The 25,729-nt window shown below is 33.5% G+C and overlaps 2 protein-coding genes across 5 annotated transcripts in view; one reads left to right on the top strand and one right to left on the bottom strand.

Annotated features, from left to right (window-relative positions):
* CdGAPr (GTPase-activating protein CdGAPr) overlaps positions 1 to 25,729 on the top strand; it is a 320,315-nt gene that overhangs the window by 284,308 nt on the left and 10,278 nt on the right. For all 4 annotated transcript variants that reach the window (XM_072522419.1, XM_072522421.1, XM_072522418.1 and 1 more), the window contains exons 13-16: positions 837 to 1,008; positions 1,354 to 3,185; positions 5,815 to 6,198; positions 7,651 to 8,364. In XM_072522419.1, coding sequence (XP_072378520.1) covers positions 837 to 1,008; positions 1,354 to 3,185; positions 5,815 to 6,198; positions 7,651 to 8,364 — 3,102 coding nt within the window. The remainder of the gene's footprint in view (positions 1 to 836; positions 1,009 to 1,353; positions 3,186 to 5,814; positions 6,199 to 7,650; positions 8,365 to 25,729) is intronic.
* On the bottom strand, positions 8,385 to 25,698 carry LOC140434277 (neprilysin-4-like). The gene is made up of 9 exons (XM_072522422.1): positions 25,485 to 25,698; positions 22,573 to 22,955; positions 22,299 to 22,485; positions 16,127 to 16,536; positions 15,618 to 16,040; positions 11,727 to 11,937; positions 10,899 to 11,199; positions 9,657 to 9,903; positions 8,385 to 8,743 (listed from the first exon to the last, which is right to left on the bottom strand). Exons 1-9 carry the CDS (start codon positions 25,686 to 25,688, stop codon positions 8,410 to 8,412), a joined length of 2,700 nt encoding a protein of 899 aa, XP_072378523.1. The 5' UTR covers positions 25,689 to 25,698; the 3' UTR covers positions 8,385 to 8,409.

Below are 25,729 nucleotides of genomic sequence, written 5' to 3'. Positions count from 1 at the left end.
AAGAATGATGTCGAGTCGTTTTGCAGTGCATCAATATTGTATTTAGGTAGATTCGATTCCAGGGGTTTTGATTGAGCTAGTTGGTTGTCATTTTGATGTAGTTGCCGAAGTCGATACTGTAGGTAACATTTTGATCTTACCATATAGTGGTCAGTTCCGCACTCCGGTCCTCTTAATAATGTCTTCAACTTGTATGTGTGTTTCTTGTTTTGTGATGACATAATCTAATAATTGACTTTGTGTTTCTCGTTGGTTGAGCCCAGGTGTACTTATGTATGTTTTTATGTTGGTAGAATCCGTTTAGGATTTTCAGAGAGTGCTGTTTACAGAATTCGATTAAGTGTTCCCCATTTTCATTTGTTTTAGCGTCACCATATTTTCCTACGACTTTGTCATTTGTTTTTGTTCCTGTCCAAGCGTTAAAATCTCCCAACAACACAATTTCTTTGCGGCTATTTATATTTTCAATGAGTTCCGATAAAGTTTCGTAGAATATTTATTTAACAATTATCAAATTGTTTTATACAATAAAAAAGGGTCTGATTAATGCAGGTGTGTAAAAGGATCGCGTTGCATTGATTTATGAAGGGTCTAATTTATGAGATAATAAAAACTTTAAAAAGACATTTACGAAACTAATATTTTTTGTGGTAAGGTAAATATAATTTAGGGTCGAATTATATAATGTTTGTCGAGAAAGGAATATATACAGAGCAGTATTTAATAAAGAAATATAGTAGGGCTGTTTTATGATACATTACAGACTGTAACAGGTATATTCCTATATTTCTAGCGATTTTATGGATGTGTTAATTAAGAAACATTTAACTTTTTAGGTCAGTCTCACACGATTCCTATTTTGATACTCTGCAGAATTCTCAGAACAATTCCGAGGGTTCACTATTGGATCTGAGCGAAATCCAACTCAACTTCGAATTGGAGGAGTCAGAAATGAGGATCTTTTCCGAAGACGAGAGCTTGGTTAGTTCTCCCAGAGTTCATAGAGAGGTTTGTATAAACTTTTCGTTTATAAGATATCGCACAATGACTAATGAAAAGTTTTGATTCGTACTTATGAATAAATTAAAACAATAAATTAGCCTAAAGAAGGAATTAAGTATAATGCAGCTTGCTAGATACAAAAAAAAGAGTGAAATTATACTTGTCAGATGTCACGTGGCTTCAGTAGACGTGTCTTGTAGCAAGACAGTGAAGGTATTTAAATCACCAAATTATTGCGACTTCTGTCCACGTTTTGGAACATTTCGTCCTCTATGAATGTGTGCTTTTACATATGTTATAAGTTCATTTAATGCTTTATGTTTTATGCTTTATGGTTTGTTTTATTTTTAGTCCCAGCGTCGTGTTCTGACCAGGGCACGCCCAGAAGAATACAACAGCACCACAAACTCTGTGAACCCCTCTCCAAAGAAGCAAGCTCGTGTTATTCTATCACCGGAATCTCAATCTCGGAAACGTACTCGTCTTGAAGATCAACTCTCGGATATACAATACATCGACTGTAGTACCCCTGATAATGTAGTGTCGACTACGGCTGTGATACATACGTTTCCTGAAAGTCCAGTAGTTCAAACGAACAAACTGTTCGATTCGTACCAACCGAAGAACAAGTCACCTAGGAATTCTGATAATTTAGAAAACAATGATAAACGACAATCATTAGATCTAGAATCTCCAGTAAAAAATGTCTTAACAAATTCCTTCACAGATCTAGACCTTAACCAACCTGGTTTAGGCCCATACAGTTTGTTAACTAGTCCTACACCTTGCTCTCCGGGATATAAACAACTAGAAGACAGTAGTGCTAACACAACTCCTGGAATATCACCGACTTATGACAGCTCTCCAACAGAAAGCACTTTTCAAAAGACCGAAGTCAAATCTCCTACATCAAAACCTCATAATTACGAAAACATTAGAACTACTATAAGTATCACATATAAATCACCACCCCGTAGTACTCCTGCATCACCTTTGAAAGCCCCAGTTTCTAATATATACGAGAATGTTATTATAAACCCCGAAAAAGTTGATATTCCTACATCTACAGCTTCATTGCCGGTACAAGAGGCTAGTTTAACTGTAAACGGCGACTACATTTCTGATAGACCTAAAAGTTTAAGTGCTTTAGAAGATCTGACCCCTGGTAACGATTCTACTACTGTTAGGAATAATTTGAGTTCTAGTGCTATTTGCAATACCAGTGAACAAATATCAGTTGGCAGCTTTAATGATCAGAAAACCCTCAGCTCGAATCAGTCTAGTACTTCCAATGTACAATATACAGCTAGTGTAAGCTCAGCACCTTATCAGTACATTGAAAATACGGAACGTCTAAGTCAAAGTGACTTAAGTCTCAGCGAGGTAATAGAAAGTTCTTTAGATAACCTTAGTACAAGTCAAACATCCCTTAGCTTCCCCGCAAGTCCTTCAAAAAACAGTCCTAGTCCAAATGTCAGCCCTACTCAAGTTTACGATTGTTCGTCAAACGAACTCTTAACTCCAGTCAGTCCTACAGAGACCAAAAACACTAGTGAAGGAATCAGCACAGAAAATTTAGATAATTTGCCAGCAGAAGCGGAGGGATGTCCGGTTGACACAAATTTAATTGATTTCAGTCCCACCGATGACAATATCGAGTTGAGTCCTAGTAGACTGAGTAACAACGACAAAAGAAAATCGGATGAAACTGAACTGATGGACGATAGCTCCATATATCAACAAGTCAAATACTTTAGACGATCTATACACGAAGTTAATGCTCTTCTAGAGTTAGAAAACGGGTCTAATAACGATTATGAAACGGTGATAGTAAAAGATTCTAAAATAGAATTAAATACTGACGAAGGAAAAGATGAAGAATCAAAGGTCGAGGAACCTATTGTGAAAAATGAATGTGTGGATGAAAGTTACGACTCTTTAGAATCAGAAAATGTACATGTCTATGAAAATATCGAGGGTGAAAGTATGAAAGGTGAAATTGTGTACGAGAATGTAGAGGTTAAGACTGATAAAGAAGAGGAGGAACCTGTGGAAAACGTAAACTGTACAGTTGTAGAAGATAAGAAAGACGAGGTAGCTGTAGATAGTACTGTGCCTAGTGAAAACCCAGTATTACCTTTAGAAGAATCTGATGATAGTACAAATATCTCTAACTGTCATAGGTATGTATAAATAGTTTTAGTTGTTAAATTATTTTTATCTGTCTATCTATATAGTAAGTCTTTAAGGTACAGTCTTGAAAGTTGATACATAAATTTGTCTTGGTCCAAGAAAGAATCCTGTAAATTTGGGTTCAAAGGTCACCAAAAAAACCCGCATGGAGAGAATATAGTCTTGAAATTATTATTTAGGCGTTTTGGGACATAAATACACGGTGTATCAAATTTTCTATCGAAAGGTAGAGAATTTACAAATATAAACATCCAATATCGTTTGTAATTACAATATCTATGCCAGATACTTCTTTTTCCTTCTTGTATGTAGGCTTTAAAGCCTGTTTCTTCTTCAGTATTAGCCTCCTAAATTGTTTAAATTATCGCACCATCTTTTTCTTGGTCTGCCAATACTTGTTCGTCCATTTGGTGACTTATCTCGTGCTTTTCGTACTCTCCTATCCTCTGCCATTTTACTAACATGTTCGTTCTACTCCTGTTTCCGTTTTGTCACCCATCCATTTATGTCTTCTATATTACATGCTCTTATGTTTTTGCTTCTCTCTCTATCCAACAGACTTTTCCTGATATTCGTCGGAGTATTTTCATCTCTGTTGTTTCTAGTAGTCGTCTCGTTTTAGATGTGTCAGGTCTTGTCTCCGCCGTGTGTATAGCTCTAATTGCTGCTTTATAGATTCTTATTTTTGTGTCTTGTCTTAGGTGTTTGTTCTTCCAGATTGTGTCATTAAGAGATCCCGCTGCTTTATTTGCTTTTAAGCTTTGTTGTCGTACTTCTTCTTCAACATCTCCGTAACTAGTTATATCTATTCCCAGATATCTAAACCTTGCTTCCTGCTTTATTATTTTCCCATCAATTTCGATTTTACATCGCAGTGGGTATTTAGATGTTGTCATACGTTTGGTTTTTTCTGCTGATATTATCATATTGTCAGATAATCATCATGTCAGATACTTACGGCCGGTTTCCGAAACGTTATTCAAATCTCCAATCATATAATCAAGTATCAAATTTGATCAATTGTTAACAAGCGACAGGTTTCTGAAACGAAAATTATGGTGAAATTACGTGATCACCGATTATAGATTATTTGACATACGATTTTACATGGAAACAGTAGAATCGATTGTAATCGTTTATTATTTCTGTACGAATTGTTCTTTATCTTGCTCTAAATTAAGAAAGTAATGTTGCTGTTTCACTTTACCATCATTCCTGTTTATGTGTAATCTGCATTCTGAAAATCAACAAACAAACATAACCTAACTAACTAATAATTTTGTGTCGTTCGTTAATGTTTACCAATATGTCATTTATCATCTTTAATTCTTAAAATGAACCTTTGTAACAATATTTTTGGGTTCTTTCTAAACAACAGCTTTTTATAAAACACCTTAGGTTTATGTATCTTACAATGTAACCAAAGATTTTATTTTATTTACTTACAACCATTGGTACATAACCAAAGATTATAAGATTAATCGTCCAAAAATCTCAGATTACCTGACAAGCTAGTATGACAGAAGTTTGACATAGATAAAACGATAATTAGCGTTTCGGAAACCCAAAATACTTCTGACAGGCTGTTAATCATCGATTATTTGCTTGTTAGATTAGTTAATGTGTGTTATGTGATTGAAGTTTGATCAATGTTTCTGCAACTCAAAGTGCATTTAATCGACTGTTAACAGTAGATTACCTAATTTTGAGAATGATCAGCCTTTCGGAAACCGGCTGTTAATACCAAATTCTCCTTTAAGTGCCATCTCTGTTACGGAAGTGGCAATCATAGCTACTCTAACTTAAAAACGTTCAAAATTCTATTCAAAATTCGACTGAAGAAAAATTAGAGTTTTACGCTATCCTGTAATATCTTAAAGAATATGCCCAATAAATTCTCAGTGATCTACGCAATCTACTTAAAGTATAACCCCCATGGTTGGATGATGGACACAGAACGTGTGGGATTGATGGATAGTTTTGGAAGAGTTGAGATATGCAAGACACAAGCCTTCGTTGTCGAATGTAGACACATCAGTGATATGGAAGAAAGGGTATATGACATACGGTGAAGTAGATGGGCTCGGTTCCGCCATATTGGATAGTACTTCTGGTCAGACTTGTTAGTATCACACTAACTCCGCAGTATTACTATATTAACCAAAACTAAGTTGAAGAATCGAAGTTTTGCTAGAAGAAATTTACTTAAAGGTATCGTAAATATAGCTTGAATTAATTTAAATTCGTACCTGCCCGTCGCCATATTGGATATGAGACAGTGTCACATCATGAGGTCCCATTTAGTAAATAAAGAAGCATTGTTTGTGTCATATCTTCTCTCTTCCATATCACTGAGACACATGTAGACATTGTAAGTTGTAATACTGCTAGAGTAAGCATTATCTAGGAGCAGGTTCTTTTCAATATTAAGTAGTTAAGGGAGAATAACAACACATGTTTAATTAAACGAAGCGTATATTATTATTATTTGTTAAACGAATGATAGTGGAATGAAAGTGGTATTCAAATTCAAATTCTTCTATTGCTGACTCAGCACAACTTGATTCTTTGGACCAAGGTTTTGTGAAATTTATATAAAAACTTGTAAATTATTTCCAGGTTAATGAAATTCTACGAGAAAGACAGTCTTCCACCGTGTTTGCGAGCCAGAAATCTGAAGCACCAGCTAAAAACACGTTCCCTGGACGAAGATGAGTTCGAAAAAGAATTCGGGATGAATTCTATAGGAGATAGAAGAACTTCGTTCGACGAACATATTGGCTACAAAACCAACTCTCTGGGCTACAAGACCAATTCTCTACCTAAAACGCTTAACCAACCCAAATCCCTACCGCTGGATGACGGTAAGGTGAACTCTTTGCATCTGGCCCATAGCACGGAGAATATCAATAGCAATTTAAGTGAAGAGGAGCAGCAGAAAAAGAGAGAGCGCATCGAGAGGTACAAAGAAGAAAGGAGGAAAATTCTGCAAGATCGATTCAGGTAAGAAATATATAAAATTATACAAAGATCTAACAATTACGTCCGGTTCCACCAACGTGATCTAAGTAAAATCTTACCTAAGTTTTGCTTAGTCAAAAATATTTCTTAGTTGTAATTTGCGTTTCACCATACAAGTTTTTACTTAACTTAACCAAGAAAAAACTTAAGTTCTCAGAAATACCAACTTTGCAAAATTGTCAGAAATTCTTAAATTGTTGACTCGTTATTAATGCAGAAACAACAAAAAAGAAGAAAAAGATGAACATTTGTGTCTTTTTTGATGCTTTGATGTAAATGGTGACCTGTGTTCTTGTGTATTTTGATATTTTATTTTGTAGCTAGTATAAATTAAATATAATAGTTTAACACACTATATTGTATATATACACACACGATAAACTACACACTTCGGTGGAATTTACAACAACAAAAAAAATATAAAAATAAAAATGCTATCAACACAAGAACATCTACGTACGCTATGTATACACTATAAACTATTATATACTATCTACTACTTTTATATTTAAGATTACTACACTACGATATTACTATAGATTAAATAAGATTATAAAAATAAAAAATTAAATTAGACCGAAAAAATGCAGGTTAACCAACATCGACGATCAACAGATGAAATTTAACCTCACTTATGTGTCAATATATGACAGAAGATTAATTTCAATGCATGCTAAAAGTTAAAATTTTTGCTTAAGTCGTCATAGTGACTTAAGCTTAAGCAAAAATATTTGTACTCAAGTAAATATTTTTAGTTGGTGGAACGAAACTCAACGGACTTAAGTGAAAATTATTTCTTAAGATAAAATTTTCACTTAAATCGCGTTGGTGGAACTGGGCGTTATTGTTTAGTACTTACTGAGCACTGTACTTACTGAGTACCAAACAGTATAAGTAGAGTTACAATTTCATCAACAGAAGGAATTCGGACGTACGTGACGCCCTATTAATTTCTTTTGGGTCAAGACATAGCCTTAAGTCGCCATTTGGCTTTTCCACAATGTCAACCCACTCTGTTGGTTTATCTACCTTTGTTATGACTCCTTGCGCCTCAAGATCACACAATTTATTTTTAAACGTTTTCGTAAAGCATGTGGAACCCGTCTTATAGTATTTATTCGAGGTTTGGTATCTTCCCTTAAGGTGTTTTGTTGGAAATATTCCTAGACCTTCAAACACAACTTGGGGATAGTTATAGTGGAGTTTTTAACTGCCACATTCACATCTATAGCTTAAACTTCTGACATGTGTCCTGTCTCTTATTAGTTACTGATGAATTTCTTTATGATTACCGTACTTTCTCCCTTTGCTGCATTATATTAAGTAAAAAAGTGCATACAATTTCCTTATTTCATTGATTAGGTCTGCTACAATATTTTTAGAAGTATTTTAAACGCCTGCGTCTTACAAAGTTTAATTGTAATATATTTACAGGTCAGAATCATTCAAAGAAGACAAGGAAGTCCTACTAACGCGTCTGCGAATATACAAGCCCAGGGAGGACCCTCCCGAAGTTACAAAAGTTCCAGAAGCGGATCGGCTTCCACGTAGTCGTAGACGTAGTTCGCGTAGCGAGGACAGTGATACTCAGGAACCAATTACAAAATTAGAAGATACTTCTAAGCAAGATGTAGAGAATATTAAGCCGGTTTTACGGCTAGACGAAACTTCTAAGTTGTCTCTAAGGCTGGAAGAAACTAATAAGCAAAAAGAAAATTTAAACGAACCGATTACTCCGCCTATCGAGAAACCTAAAGCAATAAAAGATAGTTTAAAATCTAGGGCTGCGATTTTCGAACAAAATTCTCAAAAGGCGGTTCCTCCTTCTAGCTTAATTATAAACAAAACTAGACCTTTAAAACAGACTGATTCTTACGCCAAAAATGTACAAGATAGTCGAGAGAAAACTAGTAGTTTATTAGACAGTCGGGACAAGCCGTACAATTCTTTGGAGAATCGTGAAAAAACATATGGCAGGATAGACAAGAAGGAGAGCTTGGATGAGGAATTAAAGGATTTAGATTTTATTAGAAATAAAAGACGGGATATGGATGTTTTAAGAGAGAAGAGGCATACTTTTGATAGTAGAGAGCGGGAAACGGAAGCCGACAGGCTTCGAAGGATTAGTTTAGATAGTAGAAGTCCCAGGTAAGCAACTACATTTTTTTTAAATTTTAATACAATAAATGACAACTACCATATAATACATTTAAATTCAGGGTTCATAGGACTATTCTTAGGGCACATATACACTCTGGAAAACTCTTCTGAATTACTCAGAGCTCCAATAACTCTAAAAACTCCCGGAGCGTGAACTGACGTTTTTATTCGACTCTTTGCAGCTTCTATTCTCTGTTGCCCACACCAAACTTGGGCAAAATTAAGAAAGAATAATTGTCTACTGGTTAGGTTTAGATTGGCTAAGGTTTCGTCTACTTCAGGATGCTCCGTTAACCAAGTTTCGTAAGCACGAAAAGCCTGCTTTAGTCCACCGTTGTCTGCGATATTTTCTCCTTGTGTTACATATCTAAAAATAATTATTTTTATCAAATATCCAACACGCCTTTAGCAATTAGGTAATTAATTTTTTTGTATTTTGTTAACTAAACTCTAAATAAGATTAACCAGCACCAGTATTGATCAGCACTCTAGGAGTACGAGAAGGAGGTTATTTAAACTTTTACTTCGGTAAAAACTGCACGTTGATTTCATTTGTCCCATAAAAAAACGGCACTCTGCCGTTTTGCCGATGTGGCACTCTGCCATATCTTTCTTATCGTCTAAGCACGAAGCGATGGTTTTTCATTTAATTTAATTTGTTCTGATTCGATTCGACTCTACTCGATTTGATTCGATTTTATTTTATTAATAAACACGCATGGGACTACGTTTACTACTCCACGTAGTGTGTGGTCGCGCGATTTGTCGTTACAGTCGGTTTTATGTTGTCGACACCTCTGCGCGATTCACCGCTCCGTCCTTAGCCCGCGATAAGAAAGATATGCTTCCAAAAAATATATAATAATATTATCCACAATGCATCTAGATGATAAAATTGATATCAATAGCAGAAAGCCTGAAACGGTTGTTTAGTATAACAATACCAACTATGGGATTGATGTAGCACGAAACAGCAGACGGTGGTCACTGACAATTTTCATCACTAGATTAAATATTGCCGGCATGAATGCAATGTCTTCAAAATGGATGGCCGTAGGCAGTGTTTCTGGCTGAATAGGACTCGTTTTACCTACAATCCTAAGAACGCTACAAAATTGCAAACAGTTTGCCGAAACTGTTGCCAACCTACACTGATGGGGACACCACTCGATATAAGATTTCCCCTTTTCTAAAAACATATCTACAATGTATTCTAGTGAACTTTGTCGAATTCGTTTGTAAGATCATAGATTTAATATTATAATATAAAGTATACAAACCCATCTAGAGCAATATGTATTTCCGGCAGAACATATTGTCCATATTGTTCAATCATGCATTGTGATCGTTCGTAAAACTTTTCTATAGAAGCTTCTCGCCACCACATGTGTAAATTGCCTTCGTGGTCAAACAGTCTGCCCTTATCATCAAAGCCGTGTGTTATTTCATGACCAATGACTACTCCGATTCCACCAAAGTTGAGAGCTTTAGGAAAGTGTCTATTATAAAACGGTGGTTGTAGCATACCTAAAAATGTTCGTATTTCTTCTATAATAACCTCAGCAGAAATTATATGACAGTTTCAGATACATTAAATTATGTTATAAATTATTATATTAAAATTAGTCCCGGTATGAAATGTAGAGGGCGCCGCTAACAAGAACATGTGATTTAGAAAGCACCAACCTTTAAATGTCACCTGTCAAAATTTGTTAATGTCAAATGATACCTGTCAAGTTACACTGGTTACGTCTACATTTTCATAACATTAGAAAAAATTTAATTGCATCTGATGATAAAACATTGCTTGCTGATGGAAAAAAAAGACTATTAGGACAAAGTGACTTCATCAGTGTTATTCGGAGCTGCTTCATCGGAAACAATGGTTGAAAAATTTTAATTGGATCTGATGATACAACATTGCTTGCTAGTAAAAAAAATACTGTTAGAGCAAAGTGATTGCGTGATAAGTGTTATTTGGATCTGCTTCATCGGAAACAATGATTTAGAGGTGGTTTCTTGACTTCAAACACCGTCAGTACACACACAGATAACTTCAAAGTCTCTGATCTCATAAATTCAATAGTTCCGGTCCAAAAAATCAACGAATTTGTTTTGAACGATAAGATTTAAATTTGTTGAAAAGTTGATCGTAAAGTTGTGTGGGATAGCAGAGGAGTCAAATATATCAGAATGCAGTGAATTCAAAATTTTACATGAAAATTTGGCTGTGATAAAGCTGTCTTCAATGTACACTCTGTATGCTATCAATGTGCGCTAAAAACAACTATTTTCAAGTTATTCGATAACTATTTTTTGTACTAACTATGACAATTTAGGAAACATAAATCCACCACTTCACTGCGAAGTCATATGGCACTGATATGAGTGGATATTAGCAGGTGAGAGCCGAACAAATGAACTAAACATTTAAACATCAGCAAGTAAGGTCACCAATGAAGAAGTTTATGATGAATTCATTTTTAGATTGAGCATTATCGTATTTATATATTTATACTTACCTGCGGGAAACATGATCTGATTCTTATTCCTACTGTAATATGCATTAACAATAGCAGGAGGTGTACTCCAAAGAGTCCTGTTAACTGCTGTCCCCATTCTTCTTTGTTCCACCTTCGTGAGATGTCTCAAAAAAGTCAAAACGTTCTCGAAAAAATAGTTCTCGTGAACTTCCACATCATGGTATCGAAGATCTAGCTGAGTCTTATTTAGAATAAAATCTGGAAATCCGATTTTTAAATCCATATAGTCGAGTTTCATTTTTGCATAATCCTTTGTGTTATTATCCAACCAGGTATTTTCCTAAAAAATAATTTTTTATTGTATTACAATTGAAGATGAATTGGATCATTGTCCGATACAATAATGCAATTATTTGTATGCCCATTCATCAAAAATAAATAAAAGAGGTTTGATGCTTTTAAAAATCGTTTTTGAAGTTACCTTATAATTTGAAGTGAAAAAACTGCTTTGAAAATGGGTTCACTCTCTCAATAACAGCATATAACCGACTGTGTCCTCTATGATAATACTATGAAAATGATCTGGGCGCTTTCAGCTAATTGTATGAAATTTTGATCCTTCAGAAATAGCTGACTACTTGAATAAGAATAAAAAGTACATTTGCACTTTAACATAGTACTACTAACATTACAATTTTTAAAGAAACTCTTGATCTGTTACTGACTCTACACAAAAAAAATTAAATATGGATCCTTAACAAGACAAATCGTAGGAAAACAGAAAGACAGGTAATCATGAAATAAATGTATGCAAGAAAGAAAATAGAAGATAAGAGACAAAATAAATCTATGAATATTGGTAATTACCTGCAAAGTTATTTTAAAAGCATCCTGCAGCCTCCTGGTCATATCGATAGTATCCGTTTTACTGCTTATATCAAAATACTTTTTTACAAATAATGAGCCTAGCGCCATCCCCATGTTGGAATTTACTTGAGTCACGCAAAATTGCCATCGTGGTGGGCTTTTTTCTCTTCCGAATAATATGTAGTAAAATCTTTGTTTAGCTTCTAAAAATCTAATATAATATGCACAATAAGAAGAAGACTTTGAAATTAAGCGATGTAAGTAATTATAACAAATAAAATTAATTGAATAACTTGAATAACAAGGCTTACAAATTTAATTATGGAAGTCAGATGTAATGTTCATTATGAGGCAGATAATAGAGAAATACAGAAATAAAGAACGTCACATTCATATGCTGTTCATTAATCTTACATGTTTTCAACAGAAAATTTGTACTGTCATTGTAAATTTAAAAGTCCCCGTCTCGTCCAGAGTTACCATAAACGGCACTCGGGAACCCTCACTGTTTTTAAAAACCTCAAGACTAATCACCATCTGGTCATAACTGGAGTTATAAAACTCACCTACGATTAAATCGATGCTAGTCTCACAGAGTCTTAATTCCAATTCATGACAGTCGACCTCATAATGTTTAGATCAAGCAACACCCCCACAAATTTAGTCTTTAGATACTCTGAAACCAAGTACGCTGAAATATTCTCGAAAGTTATCATCTACGGAAAGATATTTCATTACGAGAACCCAAAATTAATCTATGTCGTCTCTCTCCGAAAAAAGTACTGCTTGAGCTACTGCAAACGCGTGCATCTGAACACACAAAGCTCACAAAGAATTACAACTAACTCCAAGTGCCCCAAAATGTCCCCACTTTTTAGGGAGATCACCCTGCCTACCCATCAAGATGTCGTGTCCGAAATATCCCTTCATGGTTCTCTTTAATATTTTCCCTGAGAAATAGGATCAAGTCGCACGATACCTTCACTCAATGTCTTTATTTTATCCCTGTTAAACCCATTCCTATGCATAAATTTCGAACGACTCAGTGGCCTAACACTGGGACTTAAAGCGTTCTCTTCCTCCATACGTCTCCGTGGGCAACAAGATTCAAAGTGTCCTCGAAAACAATGCTTAAGAGTATCGCAATCAATAACTTGACAGTCCAAAAGAGCTGAAACAAAAGTAGACCCTCTACCGCAACTCCAGGAACATCTAATGCCTTGTCACCTCAGTCTTTACAAATCGTTCATCCAATCTACTTTAATTAAGGATCCTGTTCGTCCTATAGCTGCTTTTTGTTTGCTGGAGAACTATAAGAAATCCAGGCTGTTTGAATGATATCCTATCTTCTTCGTAAATTGTAGGAAATCCACTCGTTGTTGCATTGAAGATTTATATGCTTGTTATTGTTCTTGAGCTATTTTCTTGTGGCATTTTAAAGTAATTACTATTTAAATGGGAATAATCCACAATTGAAGATTAAAATAAGTTTATTGATGTTTCAATTTCTACTTCGGAAATCGCTCTCAAAATACAAACATTAATTGTATTTTGAGAACGATTTCCGAAGTGGAAATTGAAACGTCTATAAACTTACTTTAACCTTCAATTGTGGCTTATTCCCATTGAAATAGTAATTATATGCTTTTATTTTAATGTATATATTTATTTTCTTGGTCTATAGTGTAGCATACAGCGTTTTTTGATAGGGCCTATCTTGTGAACTAAATGATTGGAGGGTTGAAACCTTACTAAAAATATTAGATCATTTTGTTTTGCAGTTGGATGTGGTCAAGTGATATGCGATAAGGAACTAACAGAGTCGATTGAGTAGATGATTTGTTTGGCAGTTACACACGTTCGCTAGTGCAGTAGAAATATTCTTTATAATAGATATAAGGATAGATCACACCCCATTCCTTTCAAAGGCTTTAAAATACCTAAAATAATGACCTCTCATTATAAAACACTTCCATTTCCACATCTAAAGAGTAAATTAACCAAGGTGGTCTATATTGAAACTTTCGAGCAACCTCGTATAGTTAGTTCTACACAACCTTCGTTCTACAACCCTCGAGAGGGGCGGCAGGTAGTTACGGACAGAAGAAGGTCGGCCCATTCATTCTCATAACATCAACCAGCAGACAAGGACGATATTTTTAAGTTACTCGATATACAGTACGTAAATCTTTCAGCTAGACATAGGTAAAATAATATACATTGAGGTAAGTGTGGCAACTACGCTTTCTCGAGCCCACTGCTGTCGTAAAGGCTGCAGACGTTTTAACTGTTAGTATCAATTAAGATTACTACACTCTATTAGGTGTGCATCGAGGGTGTTAATTCTGCTACGTAAATCTACGTAAATAATTTAAAGTTATTGCAATGCAGTTAAAACCCTTGAAAATTTTTAAAAATAAAAGTATTCTAAAAGTAGTTAAACACAAATTAATAATTTAATTAAGGAAATTGAAAAACAAACAATGCATTCTCCTATACAAAATAACAAGTAAACTAAAAAAGGTTCAAATATACCACCTTCCTTTACAAAACAATAACCTAGTCTATTATAAAATGCTTGTTTTATGGCGTAATCGTAGCACAAGCATTTCTTATTTTATTTTCTAAATCAACTAGATTATGTGCCTTCTCGAGATCATATGGTGGATTCAATATGTCCCCAGAAAAAGAAATCCATGGGAGCCAAATCGAGAGATCTCGCAGGCCATTTAATTTGGCTTTTTCTGCTTATAATGCGATCCTGAAAAATTGTGTTTAGATAATTTTTCACGATACGCGCATTATGAACGGAACAGCCATCCTGTTGGTACCAGACATTTTCTAAACATACATCTGAGAGATTCTGAATAGCTGAAATAATGTTATCTTGTAAAAGATCAAGATATTTAGCTGAATTCAGAACTCCCTCAATGAAAAATGGACCAATTACATGGTCACCTAAAATGACAGGTCCACACATTAAATGTTTGAAGACGTTGGGTCCGATGTATAACACTTCGATGTTCATTTTCTTGAGATCAATACCACGTTCTGGAAGGAGTGTGATGACCTCGTACTGAAAATGACGATTCATCGATGAAAATGATATTTTTTATAAAATTATCGTTTTCCTGAGATGCATTCATTGCAGCTTCACAAAATTCCATTCTACGAAATTGATCTCCGGGAAATAACTCCTGAGTTTTGGAATATTTGAAACTCTTAAAGCCATATTTCTTTAAAACTTATATTAACTGTGGTATGCGAGACCTCCAACTCCTCGACGACACTTCTAGTGGTTCTGAAGTTATCCATCTCAATGGTATCACAAATATTTTTATCTCTCCTTTCGATTTCCTGCTGTCTTTCCGGGTACATATCTTTTCTTTTGTGACATTTTGTACAATCTTGTAAACAATAATCTGTTTCAAAACTATTTACAATATTTACAATTGTTTGTCTACAAGGTAAGGCTCTATTTTCGAAAGAATTAGCAAATAGATCTACACATTCTGACAAAGAATTGCCTACATAATACCATTTCATTATTTGAACCTTTTTTGGAGAAGTATAAATAAACATTTTAAAATAATACTCTTCGCTTAACAGTTCCAATTGAACGATTTACCTACTGTGTAAGTATGTCCAGCTGAAAGATTTACGTACTGTGTAAGTATCTTACATGTGTTTTCTTCAACAATACAGTTTAGTTTAGTGATTTTGTTTTTGTATTATTATTCAATGTAAAAGTCTAATAATATTTAACTACAACCAATACAGTCTATTTGATCCAAAATATGACAGATTTGACGAAATATTGTTAGAAAAGTTGTTATAGGGAATATAGAGTATGACGATGGTTTGTGTGAAAATATTTATATAAAATAGTACCTCTGATCCAAATTATTAGTTCTGTGTCTCACAAATCTCCACAAAACATAGTTCTGCAATACCCTTGGTTCAGTGTTGCTCAACAAATAAATAAGTTCCATTAAATACTTCGCGCAATAGCATGCCACCGGAGTCATCAGATCAATATCATTTCCTAGAACCAAATCGAAGTAGGTCTTCCAATCAAACTGCGGAAAATACATTGTCAAAGATGCGATGTCAGTTCTTAAATAGATTTCTGAGATATTTCTGCGTTCTTCCGGAGATGCCATGATTTTAGCCAACGACATTTCGAATTGTATAATGTCGTCGACGTCTTTTGAAGTTGTCTTGGGGTTAGCACCCATCAGAGCGGCTACTGTCAGGATGAAGATTCGATATGCCTGGATGTATTTTATGTTGGTTTCTTCCAAATAGTACTCTCTATAAATTAACAAATAATTTTTACATGTAGCAAACCATCAGACAAAGAATATCATATAGTAAGCGCCTGTGAGAGTATAAATTACCTGGATGGCAGTCCTAGAGTAGTCTGGTCAATATGCACAATATATTCCTTCGAATTCCTCATATCAGGCCCGACCCATTGGGCTATCAATATATCATTATTCAACATCCTTAAAGTTGCTAACAACCATATTATATTAAAATCATTTTTCCTCCAGTTTGGTTCCAATATTGGCCAACCTCCTAGTTCTTTTAAAATGTTTTTTAAAGGCTCATCTCCCCTTTTCTTCAGAATATCTTCGTTCATACACGACTGATAAAATAATCTAACTTTAACGATTGCATCTGTTGGTTGATGAGGTAAGAAATCTTTTTCTATGAAACTTTTTGTTAGAAAATACGGATTTTTTGATGATTTTTCAGCCTTTTCCGTTAGTAGCATCTTCAGGGCTTGATCGAGGTTTTCTCGTACCTAAATATTGAAAAAAAAAGGATTTTAGTTTTAAACTATAATATTCTAGGCACTAAATTCTGAGAAATAAGAAATGAGATAATTGAGTTTTAATGACAACATTATTGCCACTGTATTAATAATTCAAAATTAGTCAAATAGTCATAGAATAACAGACTTGTTAAAGTATCTCATAGAACATGACACCGCTGATCAGTAGAAAAGAACAGTAGTTAATCGAAGCCGCAAGTTAGAGAGATATCACTCAGTCTGGACGTTCACTACACACACACACAGTAGCGTATCGTTTACGTTGTTAAGTAAATTTTAATGTAATAAAAAAGTATTTTTACCAAATTTATGTTTTTGTATGTATTTGAAACATAATTACTTGAAACTTATTTAGCTTTTAAAAATTATTAACGTATGTAGGAGTTATAGAAGACGTAAGTATTTTAATTTGACTTGTATCTAAACAAACTTAACTTACTATTACATGAGGCAATATTGACAAAGGAGTTCGATATCCACCAAAGGCCAAAATATTAACTATCGTCTGAATACAAACTCGTCGTATGATGAAGAACTATCACTATTGGTCACATTGATTATTAAAGGTTCAACAGAAACATTCAATCTAGTGTCTAGATCCCACATTCTGCTTTCTTCTTTTCTAGTATGTCTAATGCAATTTTCCCATGAGTCTGACGAGACGTTTTCTATAGCAGTAGCTAGCAGACCATTCACACGATCTATTTTAAAAGTTAAGTTTTCCCTCGCTACTACATTTTTTATTTGAACCCATATAAGTTTGATAGGGTTCAGGGAACAGTATCAGAGGACAATTTGTCCGGAAAGTCTTTTTGATATTCGTTAAAATGTTATTTCATAAATAATGCAGATGTCATGTAAAAGTAAATCGAAGCCTAATCTCTTGTAAAATGGAATCGCAAACTGCCAATGCTTCGTCGAATTCGAAACTTGTTCAAATGAAGACAACGTCGCCTTTTCTGAGGAATAGGTTCATCGGTTTCTACTAGCTCCGAATCTAGTTGGCCAATAACTGTACCATTTCATCAATACCTGTACCATTTCATCATGGATTTTTGCATTGTCTTTTTAAATGTTTGCAGATCTTGTTTAGCCTTAATGGAGTCAGTATGAATCATCTGCAGTTACTTAAAAATTAATTTCCAAAATCTGTCTACTGGCTTATTGGAGGCAATATATCGTAATATAATGACTAACTGAAAGTCGGTAGCGATATCTGTAGTTTCATAGGCAATTACAGCTTCATAATTTGATTTTTTTAATTTCTTTAGTCACCGCAAGACCGTCCGATAGTTCATTTTGTATACTTTTAGAGGTACCTTTAAATACTGTTGCTTTATGTAACAATAAAACACTGAAAACTTTGTTTCTGTTTTCAAAACTTCCACAAAATTTATTATGAAATTTTATCACTACAGCTGTTTCGGCAGAGTGCCTTTCTCAAGTGATCTATTTTTGGCATTGTTGCTTTATTAAAATTATCCTTTAAATCTGTATTTAATTGAGAACTAAAATCTATTAATTTCCGAAAAACTCCTTTATTTGTTGATTCTTCTGTTTCATCATTACCTCGCGATGCTAATTCTAATGCACCACAGAAACATGTTTCTTGCTATTTTAAATCATTAAATCAATTATCCATGTCTTGCCAATGTAGAATCGCCCCCAAACAAAACACACACGAAGCGGAAAAATGCAATTTGTTGATCACATCCACAAATCCAGCTATATATTTTTATTAAACTTCCTTACATTACCTTTAAAATTTGAAGAGCTAGATGTTGAAGCTGTCTGCTTAATTGTTACATTCAAATCTGGAAGTGGTCTACCAAGTTCCTTGATTTGAATTTTCTCCTCAAGCGAGTGAGTTTTCATTAACAAACAGCTAATTTTGTTAATTTTTCCTCAACACTAAACAGTAAAATTTAAACAGCTCAAACTCTTCGATTTGGTAATCGAACTCTTCAAACGTAACTAAAACGTTATAGATAAGCGAAAACCATTCTAATATACTAGCAAAGTCACATTCTAAAACACAGTCTGGCCGAAGTTTGTCTGGCTCCGAAATATTTTGTATCAATACATCATCCGTAAGCTGACCGCGTCTAACCTTTTCCTATGCGTTTGAAGTTAAATCTCGAGTCATACTGAAATGACAAGGATCTACAGACCGAGCGTGTCTTATAAAATCCACGGCTTCGCGCAATCGTACTTGTGAGTTCGTGAACTGTGATAGTAGACTGGTGTTACAATTTGCCAAATTTAAATGTAGTCGTTTCCACTCATTCATATTAATATTATAAGTAATGTATAATATATTAAATTTTTTAATATTGCTAATTTTATTAAAGCTTTTAATATTGTTTTTTTATATTAATAATAATATTAAGTAATTAAATATTGCACCTTGCTTAAAAAAAGTACGAGATAAATAACTCGTTTTTTTTATATGAAAGTGCAATTTTCTTGCAAATGCTTGGTTTTTTGATAAGATAATACAAATTGTATGATGATGATGAGTAGCTAAGCGTTGGGTAGTCAGTGGCGAATCTACGAGGAGGTAAAAAGGATCTTCTGAATTTGCCAATTCTTTGACTGAACATACAACCAAGAGAGGATGGAATGTTGTCAGACCATTAACAATATTGAAATATAACCAGTACGTGACAGGAAACGATGTAGAATATGTTCTATCAATAAAAATAGAAAAAACACAATTTACGAGTGTGCTGATTGTGACAAAATAAAACCTGGACTATGCATAGGATATTTTTTTCGCAAATACCATTCAACCAACAGATAGATTGCATTCAGTATATTAGTTTAAATAAAAATTTTATTTTCTAAAGACCTTTTAATTGTTACCTGATGTCCCACTAACAATTTCTAATCTGAAAATATAAATATCTTGAGAACTTTCACAAATGTTAGGGATAATAAATTGAAATCCTTTAACAAAAGGCTATAGCTATAATTTGAATAAGCTGGTTTTGTCGATTTGACTTTCTTATTACTAATTAACATATTAGGCAGGTATTTTACATAGTCACAATTCCCTTTTTTTTTTCCCCAAATTCCCCAAAAAGATTTTTGTTTCATTGAAAACTGAACCTGATATTTCAGAACCGGATGAACAGGTGCTATTTCGTCTAATTTATCTGAAAAAGAAAAAACATGTATATAATTATTATATTTGGCTATGATTGACTTAGTGTATTGCTATTGGTTAGACGTTATACCTACCTGAATGCTGCCTTTTCACATGAAGTCCAAGATTGCTCAGATTTGCAAAGTTTTTATTACATTCTACGCAAGGCACAGTAGATTTACTTTGTTTAATGTCCTTTGGCAATAGTATATGTAGCATATCTAAAAAAATTGTTGTATAAGGATAATGCATTAAATTAGAGGATAAATTAGAGAATAAAATGATATATTACCTGGATGTTTCCTTTTTACATGTGCCGTTAAGTTTGAAGATTTCGAAAAGTTTATGTTACACTTATTACAACGATTCATTTTCTACTTACTCAAAAAAAAAACACAAGAGTTTAAATTATAAATACAAAACTAAATTTATAATATTTCACAACGGTCAAAAACCACACTTAAAAGTATTCACACCACAGAATACTAAAATATAGTTATATACATATTAAATTATAGTTATACGCAAATATTCAAACAGAATCAACAACCAAACATCGGACACAGTGTCTCAAGTACGATTGCGCGAAGCCGTGGATTTTATAAGACACGCTCGGTCTGTAGATCCTTGTACTGAAATGGGCTCGGGTAGTCAACTCGCTTGAATTATTTGTTTTTTCGTGGAGATTAAATTACGTAATGATGCATAATGTATCTACACAATGCATTGATATTTAAAAAAGCGTAGTAAAACAAAAGTATTTGTAGTGATCAATATATTTTCCGATCAATATACTTTTTAGAGCTAGTGCCATGGCCCCGTGGCCCTTTAGAAATAGCCACCAATGATTGAAACAATAAAGAAATAGAACAAAAAATATTAGACTGCAAGATACAAGTTAATGTAAATATAAAAATACAAGAAACTACGGTATAGGTAAAAGTTTATGGTCGGTATATTAGAATGTATCAGGATATCTAACACAGATATAAAATCATATTTTCAGCGAATAGACAAAGAACAATCATATTTCCCCTTGGTCTCCGCTCCACATTCCTTATGCACGCCAATTAGTGAACGCCAGAAGATTATTTCCGATCCAGCTTATACGTAAGCAACAGCGGCAGGGTTGCCTTATTACATATTTGAATTAAAACATGGAATTGATTTAAAAAATTGGTTATCAGTGGCGCGGTTATATTGCAAATCAAATTATTCCTGCACTTGAACGTCTTCAAATTAACTTCAACGAAATTTGGTTTCAACAAGACGGCTGTCATGCACATAATGCAAAAGTCGATAGAGACTATTTAGCGTTAATTTTTGCTGAACGTGTCATTAGTACAGACGGTACAATAAAATGGCCCCATCGGTCACCTGACTTAGCTCCTCTAGATTTTTATTTTTTGGGGATGCTAAAAACGAAATTGTACAGGCGTGAGTTCGAGCGAGCCACCAACTTGGAGGAACTGAAGGAAAAGATAATCCAACTTAGCCAAAACATATCTTCAGGTGTACTCAACGCTATGAGAAATGCGTTGTATAATAGATTTGGTTACTGTTCGTTACAATTTGGTGGTCTGTTTGAACATTTATTTACCTAAGAATTTGGTTTAGAATTTCCAATTGTTTGGAATTATTTTTAATTTAAACAGTAGTGTTGGAATTATTTTTTATTAGATTTCTTAGATCTTAGATTTTTTATTAGATTAGATTAGATCATTTTTATAGAACTAATTTTTATTTTCACACCTACTATCTACAAAAAATCTAAACGAAAATATGGTTTCAAAGATATTATTCGGAAAATACCAAATAATATCTTATTTTTAATTAAAAGACGTAATTTTTCGTCCAGTTTAAATTTAATATAATACACCTGCTCCTTCCTAATGCTTTACTAGTACTGTCTTTATTTATTATGCTTTATGAAAGACCAACCCACTATAAACCATTCAATACGCATTACATAACAAACTATTTCTATTCTTGTTTTGCTCGTTACTACAGTGTCCTTATTTTGACGATTCGACGTTGCCAAATAATTTTGTATGAAGCTTTTTTTATTGTGGCGTCGTAATACATTTGATTATTTTTATTGGGAATAAGGCACAATGTGACTTTAAAATATGCTTATTTTGATGTTTAGATTTCCAATTCGGAAATCGTACTTAAAATACGAAACATTAATAAATTTTATTTATATAAAACTATTTGTGAAGTGGAAATCAAAATGTTAAATTAAACTCATTGTAAAGGAAAATTGTGGCATATTACCAATAAAAAACAGTAAGGTGTCATTTAAATCAATTCGCCCAAATTTGATTATCTTAGAACATTGTTAAAATACTAAAAAGACAACAGATCAAATAAAACCAATAAATTTGGCAACGTTGAACTTCCCCTCTTTTATTATTTCCACTAATGCATTTTCGACGAAATTAAATTCGGACCTAATATACCTCTCCCTTTTTAAACAGGTGTTTCTCACTCCATCTCACGTAAGGTCCATACCGACCATAAACTTTTACCTACACTGTATGTGGAACATATTCAGATGCGTGTTTAAAAAAAAATACTTTACCATTTCAAATATATCGTAGGTTGACCTATCTGGAGGAATGCTGTAATAATTCTTCCAATTACCACAGGCATATTCATAGAAATCTACACATGGATCAACTTGTGGGTTCATGAATTTCTTCATGATTTTGCTTTGCAGTGCTCTTATCTCTGTTGTACTTAAATTTGAGTACCATATTGGCCATATTCTAAAAATACATACCGCAAAATTAATTAATACCCTAGTTATTCTAACCTACGGTAATAATTGTACAAATACATGAACTCTTACTTACTCATTCCTTATTTCCTCTTCGTTAACATCACTATCTTCTTTAAAATGTTTGTTTTCTTTAGTCTCAGTTTGTATAGTTGCATTTTTCACATTCAATAACTCGCCTGATACTAAATTATGTATAGAATCAACAGCAATATTATTTTTGCTTAAATAAAAATTCTCCTCGTTGGGATCTTCTCTATGCAATAAAGTATAGTTGGAAGATAATTCGGTATACATATCGTCATCTTCCTGTAGTTGTTTCTTGGACCGAGATCTATATAAATAATTTTCTTCGCAGAAACCCTTTCGAGAACTTTTAGAGAAGAAGTCTCTTCGTGGATCATACTCCTTAAAAAGATCGTCTCGACAATAATTACTGGTTCTCTTCCTTTTTGTAACCTAGATAAAAATATTTAGCGTATATTTAACGTAACAGCGGAAATAATTATGAACAGCGACTACATATACAATAGGCAACTACATAACTCAGCAGACCTCTAAGTATATGAGTTTTATTATGTCTCAGAGTATTTAAAAAAAAAGCCGAAACTACCTTCTACGAAATAAAAAATCCCTAACACTCTGCTGTCACTGGGTGCTTCATTGGATATCACAGTTCGTAGAAGCGTAAAGTGTGGAAGTATTGTTCTTCGACATATAGCAAGAAAGTTGACCTACTGACCCAATATACTGGTTTATAATATTTACCTGAATAGAAATCGGCATCCTTTGTGGTACGTGTGCACTTGAGTGTAAGCCATTCTCCCTTCCAAGATGGTCACCGCGCTCCTATTGTCCATTGATGTCACGTGACCACGTCTCTTAAGTCACGCCTATTGACCACGTATCTTTTCCAACCTAGCGGCTATCAGCTGTCAACATTGGCATTGACAATAGACATTAATTCCGGCATTAAATCTCGGAAAAATTTTAAGGCAATAATAATTAAAATAGTGCCTCCTTTCGGTGGTATCTCTTTCAGCAAAAAGAGCCGTTTGGATTTCCGGATAAGGACTATTTCAGGGTGAACACCATTACAGGTTAGAAAATCAGGATAGGGTCTTGAAAGTCTCACAGGTAAGAATATGAAGTTGGTAGCTACGCTTAAAGCGTGAGAGTACAATTGCTGTTAGAGATGACGTGACAAGGACAAATTGCGAAAGAATGAGATGACTACAAATTGCTGTATGTAGGAATCAGTAAAGTTAAAAAGAGTAAAATGACTCCAACGTGTTGATTGAGAGTAGTGAATCGATTTGAACACCGCTATTTCGTGACGCTATCCGTAACGCTTCTTCCGTGACGCCCGCCTTAGCATTTTACTATAGAGAAAAAGTAATACAATGCCATTATAGAAGCTTCCCTTCAATAAAATTAAAACAAATACGTGAATTACATTTGTACGTGAAATGTAAAAAAAAATGTTTTAGGAGAATTATATTACTATTGAGAAAATTTTAAACATAAATTATATTTATATATATATATATATATATATATATATATATATATATATATATATATATATATATATATATATATTGTTATGTTTCTTCTTTCCCAAACAAAGAAAAATAAGTAAAAATATAAATATCCATCGAAATAAAATTTCAAGAAATCATTATAAACAAAATGTATATATTAATTTAAGATAAGAGTTAGTGTAGATAAGAATAGAAATTTGTTTGGCGACCTGTTTCCGTTGCAAACAAAATTATCAAAGAACCTTTGTTTAGAATTAGAAGACATTTTACCTGTAAGTTAATCTTTTCATTGTTTGTAGAGTCGAGTATTAAATGACCATATTCTAATCTTTTGAAATATGTATAAATGATGTATTGAAAAAAACCAATTTTAAAGTAAGCTATTTAGTTTTCTCTGAAACCGAAATTAGGCTTTTCCAAAATCATAGTAAACACAATTTAAGCTTTTTGATTGGACGGTCGTTTTTAAATGGGAATTTGGGAGTCGATGATGAGACAGGAGAAGTCAGTCATATTTTGGTCATCGAAAGAAAACAGTCGTTTGTCTGAAGAATAGGGTGTGGTTCGTGAGTTTTGGATACCGGCGTAACGAAAAGAAGTGAATAGTTTGAAGGAGATAACAAGTGGATTAAAAGAGGTCCTTGTATCTACCGTGGGCATTTTATAAAGTATATGTGAAAGTATTCTTACGGCATCAAGTTGACAAAAGGAGGTCCTGGTGTCATAAATAAGTAGCGGAGTTTGGAAAAGTGAATCAGGTGTTTTTTGTGTAGTCTGCAGGAGGTTTGCAGAGACGTAAAGAAGGAGCCGAGGTGCCAAAAAGGGGAGATCACATCTTTGAGGAGACTGGACTTTTCTGGGTATGTTCCAACATACAACTCAAGAAGAAAATAAACTGTAAGTGTTTGTACAATTGAATTTTATATCTGTGAAGGATCGTTTCGACATCATGGTCATTAGCATTCAAATTTAAGAACTGAGGTTTTGTTAGGCTAATCAAAAGTTTAAAGTTTTGTGGTTTCTTTTTTTTTCAAGTAAAGAAAATTTTAAGTAAAATTGGTTTTTCACGTAATATAAATGTATGTAGCTTTATAATCTTATTATCATAATAATTTGATTTATTTTCTTGTATGCTGATTGATAAGATAACGACAGAATTTAATAATTGTTTTATTCGTTCATATAAAATAAAGAAACGTAAATCTTTGTAATATAATATATTTGTATTATTATCCTTTCTTCTCTATCTCTATAAAAGACAACTAGAAAATCTTTTGAATCCATCGAGCACAGGTAATATAAGGATTATTTTACTTTTGATAACAGATAAGTTATAATTTTTTTATTGGCTCAATAAACTAAGTTTGAACTCAAAATAAACAATCATAACAATATATATATTTAAATATTATAAACATAATAGCACAATTTCAAAAGAACTAACCGTACTGCATATAGAATCATTGGTATAAACTCGATATTCGGGGGCAAAAATTGTTTTGATGTCTTTCAATATTTCCCTTCTGTCTTCATCCTCTTGAAGCAAATCGGCTTGGTCGTATCGTTTTATCGATAAGGAAGTCCTAGGACAATTTGAATCGACTGAAAAGAAAAATAGAACTAATGTTAAGAAGATAATATAAATCATCGTCGTTTGACATTTGCTTTCTAAACGTCAAGAAAATGAAT

Source organism: Diabrotica undecimpunctata, chromosome 2 (genome assembly GCF_040954645.1).
Source record: "Diabrotica undecimpunctata isolate CICGRU chromosome 2, icDiaUnde3, whole genome shotgun sequence".
In the NCBI taxonomy this organism is placed as follows: domain Eukaryota; kingdom Metazoa; phylum Arthropoda; class Insecta; order Coleoptera; family Chrysomelidae; genus Diabrotica; species Diabrotica undecimpunctata.
This window is presented reverse-complemented; position numbering and strand designations above follow the sequence as displayed.

What these genes read in the sequence shown, in the direction of transcription:
- LOC140434277 (XM_072522422.1), bottom strand. Translation starts at nt 25,688, where the DNA reads ATGATTTATATTATCTTCTTAACATTAGTTCTATTTTTCTTTTCAGTC. An exon ending in ACTAATAATTTGGATCAGAG is followed by an intron (nt 11,938 to 15,617) that starts GTACTATTTTAT and finishes ATATTATATTAG; the next exon opens with ATTTTTAGAAGCTAAACAAA. An exon ending in ATACATATTGCTCTAGATGG is followed by an intron (nt 8,744 to 9,656) that starts GTTTGTATACTT and finishes AATTATTTTTAG; the next exon opens with ATATGTAACACAAGGAGAAA.